The sequence below is a fragment of the Fukomys damarensis genome, unplaced genomic scaffold, assembly GCF_012274545.1.
Source record: "Fukomys damarensis isolate Sample0158 unplaced genomic scaffold, DMR_v1.0_HiC HiC_scaffold_38, whole genome shotgun sequence".
Lineage (NCBI taxonomy): Eukaryota > Metazoa > Chordata > Mammalia > Rodentia > Bathyergidae > Fukomys > Fukomys damarensis.
The window spans coordinates 24,671,348-24,679,102 of NW_022900950.1; the positions used below are offsets into that span (position 1 = coordinate 24,671,348).

Genomic DNA, 7,755 nt, shown 5'->3' on the forward strand with positions numbered 1-7,755 from the left:
AATAAATATATGAAAAAATGTTCCACATCACTGATCACTCGAGAGATGCAGATGAAAACAACACTGAGATTCCACTTCACCCCACAAAGAATGGCTGCTATCAAGAAATCACACAATAACAAATGTTGGCGGGGTTGTGGGGAGAAAGGAATCCTTCTCCATTGTTGGTGGGAGTGCAGACTGGTGCAACCACTGTGGAAATCAATATGGAGATACCTCAAAGAGCTTGGACTGGAGGTTCCATTTGACTCGGCCATCCCTCTGCTGGGTATCTTTCTAAGAGAACTAAAAGAATCATATCACAGAGAAGTATGCGCATCCATGTTTATAGCGGCACAGTTTGTAATAGCTAAATCTTGGAAACAGCCCATTTGCCCATCAGTTGGAAACTGGATAAAGAAGATGTGGTTTTTCTATAAAATGGAATATTACTCAGCCATAAAGAATGAGAAAATAGATTCATTCATAGGAAAATGGATACATATTGAAGATATACTCCTAAGTGAAATAAATAAGTCACACGTGTAAATACCGAATAGTTTCTCTGATGTGAATAATCTGCAATAATACATAAGATCCTAATAAGATTACTGACATTTAGAAATGGGAAGAAAGGAGCTAAAGGTGCTGGGAAGGTGGGATGGGTAGGGGAAGGGGAAGGTAATAAGGGCAAAGAAAAAAATGTGAGATAGTGAAAAGATGGAAATAGTGTTTGTAGATGGGGAGGGGAGGAGGGGGTGAAGGGAGGGCAGGGGTAAAGGGAAAAAATGAGAATCAAGACTTGTCATGTAGAGGTACAAGATCCCAACAATGAATGTAACTGTACTGTATCCCTAAAATGTACCAATAAACTCAATTAAAGCTGAAAAAAAATTTTGGAGCTGGTAATGTAGCTAAGTGGTAGAGCAGTTTTCTAGCATTTACCAAGGCCCTGGGCTGAATTCCCAGCATCAAAAAAAGAAAAAAAAAAACATGTATTTCACTATGCATAAATTTGAAATACCCTAAAAAAATGTAATCCTGAAGCAGGGCAGTGGCACATGCCTATATTCCCAGCAACTTGAAAGGCTAAGACAGGAGGTTCAAGACCAACCTGTTCAGGAGATTCAATTCAGTGAAAACATCCCAAGAGACAGAGACAAAAAGGGGGAGGAGGCAGAAGGGGGAGAGAGAGGGGGGAAGGGGGGAAGAGGGAGAAGGAAGAAGGAGAAGGGAGAGGAGAGAAGGGAGAGGGGAGAGAACAGGCAGCAAGCAGGTAGGTATGCAGGTAGGTATGGATGTACCTCAGTGGTAGAGCACATGTACAGTATATGCAAGGCCCCGAGTTCAATTCCCAGTACTTCAAAAATAAAATAAATTAAAAGGGCTGGAGGTATGTAACTCAGTGGTATAGCATGTGCTTGGTAAGCGTGCTTGGTAAGCGTGATGCCCTCAGTTCAATCCACAGCAACAAAAAATAAATAAATGAATGAATAAATAGGGCTGGAGATTTAGCTCAGGATACTACACCTGCCTTGAAAGCCCAAGGGGACCTGAGTTCAAAACCCAGTACCAATAAATAAATGAATTAATGAATGAATGTATGTATGTATGTATGTATATATATTGTACTTTTCACTTGTAAATTTTCTAAACCAGGATCATTGTTCTCAGCCTCAGCACCATCTGGGCCATATAACACTTGTTATGGGGCTGTTTAGCAGCATTCCTGGTAGAATCACCTCTCCTGTAGTCTGACACTCAAAACTGCACCCAGGCATAGCCTTAAGTCCAAAAATGTCTCTAGATATTGTCAGGTCTTCTGAAGAGCAGAACATTTTGCTTGAGAACCACTGTTCTAAATATATACTGAAATATCTGCAAAATCAATTAAAGCGAAAATCAACAAAAATGATGTACTTGAAACCAAAGATTTTTTTTCATGACTCAGAAACATAAGGTATAACTTTTATCAACTGTTATTTTACAGTTTCTATAAAACTCACTCCTTATCCGTTTGTATGGCTGTGTCTAGATATCCCCTCCAAGCCCCATGCTGTTATAAGTGAGACTTTTTCCAAAGTGGATGAATTTATAGAGTATGATGCTGGTGTAAAGGTATATGATTACTAAATCAGTGCAAAGAATGATCTTTCACTAATATCAAAATTGTAATTAAGCCAGGTGTGGTGGCACACACCTGTGATTGCAGCCTTAGGAGGATGAGGCAGGAAGATCACTCTGAATTCACAGCCATACGGGGCCATACAGTGAGTTCAAGACCAGCCTGCACAACATAGTGAGACCGTGTCTCCAAAAAAAAAAAATTAATTAAGAGAGTTTTCTTGAAATAAAAGATGACCTGGCTGGGTGTGGTGGCGCATGCCTGTAATCCCAGCACTCAGGAGGCAAAGGCAGGAGGATCGCTGTGAGTTCGAGACCAGCCTGGGCTACACAATGAGTTCCAGAGCAGTCTGAATTACATAGTGAGACCCTGTCTCAAAAACCCAAAAATTAAATAAATAAATAAATAATGACCTGAAATTATATACTGGGCAGGCCCACTAAATATACTCTACAACATAGTTTATAATATCCAAACATTTTATAAGTATGCATTACTTCATAATTACAAAGAAAACACATGCAGGGATATGCCTCCAATAAAACAAAAGTAAACTCAGTTGATTTTTAACTCTTTAATTGATTTATCTAGAATAGTGGTTTGCAAACTATTTTTTTGGTATAAGGGATCGAACTCAGGCCCTTGCACTTTCAAGGCAGGTGGCGGAACCACTGAGACAAATTCCTGGCCCACATGCATCAGTAACACTGACAGCTGTTTAATGCCTAATATTCCTGGGCCTGATCCTCAGAATTTTCTAATTCAGTAGATCTGGAATGAGCCCTCTGGAGTATTAACAAATTCTCAGTTGATTATGTGTGATTAAACTCGAGATGCTACAGGGTCAACACTGCTAGTATGTATAAAGGGGAAACAATTTAGGTGGCCTTCTGCTTAGACCAAATAGAGATCTAGCTGAAGATGTTGGACAGGAAACACTCAGAAATCTGTTTTACTAAGCTGAAAACAGAGAAAAGTTCAAGTCAAAACAACAGCAGTTTTAGCTACATCAAACTAACTCTAAAATGTACTAACATTTTACAATTAATTTATCCAATTTTAATTATCCAATCAAAATCTAAAAATAATCTTTGGGTTTAAAAATTCCACAATGTGCCTAAAAATACACATCCCTAATGTATCAGGAGCACATAATTTGGATTAGGACCATCAGAGCCATTTAAATTCTTTTTCCCAGGGCCGGGGATTTAGCTCAGTGGTTCTGGCACCTGCCTCACAAGCACAAGGGCCTGAATTCAATCCCCGGTACCTAAATAAATAAATAAATAAATAATTTCTCCCAGCCACACAAGTTCAACCTATCCTGACCAACTTAAGGGCTGGGGATATTCCTCAGTGTGAAGGACCTGCGTTCAATCCCCAGCATCACAAAAACAAAAACTTCTTTTTCCCCAACAGAGATTTTAGTAATGCTAACTCAACACTACATCAAAAGTGTTATCCATCAATTAACTGGAAAATTACAACTACAGTTTATGAACTTTATTAGCATTTTAAAGATTAGTTATTGAGCTGGGCATGGTGGCACACACCTGTAATCCCAGCACTTGGGAGGCTAGCGCAGGAGGATCCTGAAAGTTCTAGACCAGCCTGGGCTACACAGTGAGTTCCAGGGCAGTCTGAACTAGATAGTAAGACCCTGTCTCAAAAAAGATTAGTTACTGAATAAAAAGTATTTCCAGCAACATAAACCAAATAAAATTACAACACTTTTTTTTTTTTTTTTTTTTTTTTTTTTGCAGTCCTGGGAAATTAACCCAGAAACTTTGCACTGAGCCACACAATTCATTTTTTTTTTTAGGCGGGGTCTTGCTAGGTGGTTCAGTTAGTGGCTCAGATAGGCCTTGAATTTATTTTGTAGCCCAGGCTGGCCCTGAACTTGAAGATATCTTCCTGCTTCATTCCTGAGTGCTGGGGTTACAGAAATGTGAGACCAGGCCCAGACCCAGCCTCTGTGCTTTTTAGGATTTTTGGGAGTTTTGAGAGGTTCTTTTTTTGTTTGTTTGTTTTGGGCTTTTTTGAGATGGGGGTCTCACTATGTAGTTCAGGCTGGCCCTGAACTTTCTGCAATCCTCCAGCCTCGGCCACCCAAATTCTGGGATTATAGGCTATAGTGCATACTTGGCTAAACTACAGAGCTATCTATAAATTCAAATTTTGTAAACTAAATTCCAATTTTCAACTAACAAATCTTTACTATTCTTACGCCCACACAAAATTTAGGGTACTAAATTTGAAAGAGTATATCCAAAAAGAATAAACACCAACCCTTCACCTCCACAATCCCACAGAAAATTTTTCATAAACAGGAGGAAAAGTAATGAATGAGTTGTTCTGCCCCATAAACCAGCTACATATGACTAAATTTAAATTATGAACAAATAAAATTTATTTGTTTGGGTTTTTTGTTTGTTTTTGAGACAGAGTCTCACTTTGTAGTGCAGGCTGTCCTTGAACTCACAGCAATCCTCCTGCCTCCTGAGTTCTGGGATTAGAGGCATGTGCCACCATGCCTGGCTTAAAATTAAAACTGCACTATACACTTCAAGTACTCTAGTCACATATGAAGTGTGTGTGTGTGTGTGTGTGTGTGTGTGTGTGTATTTTTTTTTTTTTAAGTCAGCTGGGCACAATGAGGCATACCTATAGTTTCAACAGTTTGGGAGGCTTGGGCTGAAAGAGGGTGGCAAATTTGAGCCTCACACAGGCAACACAGGAAAATCCTGTCTCTAAAAAAAATTTTTTTTTTAAGTCTGGGGATGGTCCAGGGATTCAGCTCAGTGGTTCCTCTGCCTGCCTCCCAAGGGCAAGGTCCTGAGTTCAATCACTAGTAAAGAAAGAAAGAAAGAAAAGAAAGTCAGACAGAAGTCTGGGGATGTTGCTCAGTGTGAAAGCCATGAGTTCAAACTCCAGCACTGGGGGAAAAATGTATTGCTAGTGACTACCATACTGTACAGTGCAGATACACAACATTCCTATTAGTACACATAGTTCCACTGGACAGTGCTGATATAGTAAGGGAAGAAAGAATTGTCAATTACTAATATTCTAAAGGATAAAAAAGATTTGCCCATTTCAATAAAATATTTGATTTTTAAGTGCAAAGCTAGCAAAACAGAGGGAAATGAAGCCCCTCCAAAATCACTTCTCCAGAGTGTCAATTTCAGAAAAAGTGCCAGAAGCTAAGAATCATGAAACTATTATTACATAAATTCATTTTGGAAAGTTTACCAAAAGCTACTTATATTACTCTATCGTAGAATCCTAACTTTTTTTGTTTGTTTGAGACAGGGCTGACCAAAAGTCATTAGCCCAAGATGGCCCTGAACTCTCAGCTATCCTCCTGCCTCTACCTCCAGAGTGCTGGGATTACAGGCACACACTACTACACCTAGCAAAACCTAACTTCTTTTAAGATAATTTTTGCCCTTTTCTACACCATTTATAGCACTGAGGATGGAACTCAGAGCCTCAGGCACGTTAAGCAAGTACTTCACCACCCTGCTACACCCCCAGCCCAACTTTTTTATTAAAAATTTTACCAGGTGACAGGCTGTTCCCTTCTGGCCAAAAAAAAAGGTACACATTCCTAATTCTGTTAAAAATGTATTTATTATTTAACTTAAATTCCAAAGTCTAATGTCTCATTATCAATACTTGTGAATATTCACCCCTCACTTAGATATTCAAGTATGGTCCCCAAAATACAGTACCATTTAATTACAATCAATTGTATCTACATCTTAAATTTTTGCTTTGCTCATACATGGAAAGAACCTGATTTTTGAAAGCCAAAAACTCCAATAAGGAAGTGTCCACAAACTGCAATGTCTCGTACTTTTGAGTGTCTAACTAGCAAAATAAAAGAAAAACCAATCACTTAAATGCTTAAAAAATATACACCTGTAGAACGGAGTAGGCACCCACGCGAGGCCAGTCAGGGGTACATCCAGAGTTCAAGGCCTCTGTTCAAGACAGTGCGATACTATCTCAAAAAAAAATTTTTTTAAGGACAATCTCCTCTCTAAAAAAGGTAAGTGTTGGAAAAGAGCCAGTAATCAAATATGAATTACAATAAAGACGAAGGTCTGATAAACACACCAAGAAGCGCGTAGCAAAACCTATAGAAAGTATTTTGTCCTGTGAGTACAACTCTGTCTAACCGTTATAAAATATGGGAGGCACAATTTTGGTCCAAGTTATTGTAAAGCTTTTCAAAATTTAGACTGCAATGGGGCCGGGGATTTAGCTCAGCGGTTCGGTGGCCTGCCTTGCAAGCACAAGGACCCGAGTTCAATCCCTGGTACCAAAACAAAACAAACAAAATTTAGACTGCAAGACGCATAACATTTTACTGCTAGGAATAACTTAAAAGAGTAGGTGTATATATCTACCATCCTCTCTCTCCGTGCGAACCATGTAGAATGTTGCTCAGAAACATATCTGATACTTCCTAACAATTCCACACTGCCCTGCCCTGCACACCTTAGTGTTCCCAAAGCAAACCTAAAGCACCCTGAAGTTTAGGGTAATTGGGAGTGCGCTTAGGTCAAACTAATGGGGTACACTGTTAAATGCATACAGATCGGGTTGCAGGCAGGGAGATACTTGGGGTAATTCTTCAGCAGTCTCCGCAGCTTCCGTTCCAAGTTCACGTCCGATTCATTTCCTCGGCCGCACGCTTTAGCCTCAAAGCACTGTCCCTCAAGCGCCCCCGCCCCGGTGGCTGCCGGGATCCCGCCGCAGAAACTCACCAGGCGGATGAAGCCGAAACCGCGGTCCCGGTTGATGAAGACCTCGCTGGGCTCGCCGTAGCGCTCGAAGAGCCGCTTGAAGTCCTCTTCTGTGATGTCGGTGGGCAGGTTCCCCACGAACAGGCGGCAGCGCTGCGTGTAAGTCTTCTCGCCCGGCTTAAGGAAGCTCTTGATGTCGATAGTGAAGCCCATCTCCTCCTCCGGGCGGTCCTCCGGGGCCACGGGTTTTTCCATGGCCGCGGGCTCGCTGTCGCCCGCCGCAGACTCGAGCGCGCGAAGGCGGGCCGGGTTCTTCTCAATGCGCACTTGCTTCAGGTTTCCTCTTAACATCATCTCCTTGAACTGGCCTAGACTTATAAGTGGCTACCTCTCTGCGTGTGTCTATGGAAACAAGACAAGGACACCCAGGACAGATGGCCAGGTGGCCTACAAGCAGCCTTACTTCCCAGACACACACGAGCGATTGCGGCTCATTCAAAATGGCGCTGCGACAATCCGAAGTTGAAAGAAGAAACGCCAACGTTAGCCCAGCCCCTCCGCAAAGACCGCGGCGCGCCTGCGCGCACTGTGCGCCAACAGCACTTTCGGCTGCCATTGCGCATGTGCACAGTGTTGCGCGCCTTACCATTCCAGCCTAGTGCAGGGGATGGCAGCTTCCAGTCCCGTGGCTAGCTGGTACTTGGGAGTACAGGACGAATTATGTGATGTGGGCAACAGTGGATGCAAATACAATGATTTAGGGAATGTCTTTATTCTTCTGAGCATCAAGCTCAATTTTTTTTTTGTTTTAAAAATTTTTACTAGGGGCCAGGGATTTGGCTCAGTGGTTCCACCTCCTGCCTCACAAGCACAAGGGCCCGAGTTGGATCCCAGGGT

At 41.6% G+C, this 7,755-nt stretch overlaps 1 protein-coding gene across 1 annotated transcript in view; it reads right to left on the bottom strand.

Annotated features, from left to right (window-relative positions):
* Pspc1 (paraspeckle component 1) overlaps positions 1-7,413 on the bottom strand; it is a 61,990-nt gene extending 54,577 nt beyond the window's left edge. Inside the window, exon 1 of the mRNA XM_010633815.2 lies at positions 6,880-7,413. Coding sequence (XP_010632117.1) covers positions 6,880-7,212 — 333 coding nt within the window. The 5' untranslated portion in view covers positions 7,213-7,413. The remainder of the gene's footprint in view (positions 1-6,879) is intronic.
* Positions 7,414-7,755: the final 342 nt, after the last annotated feature.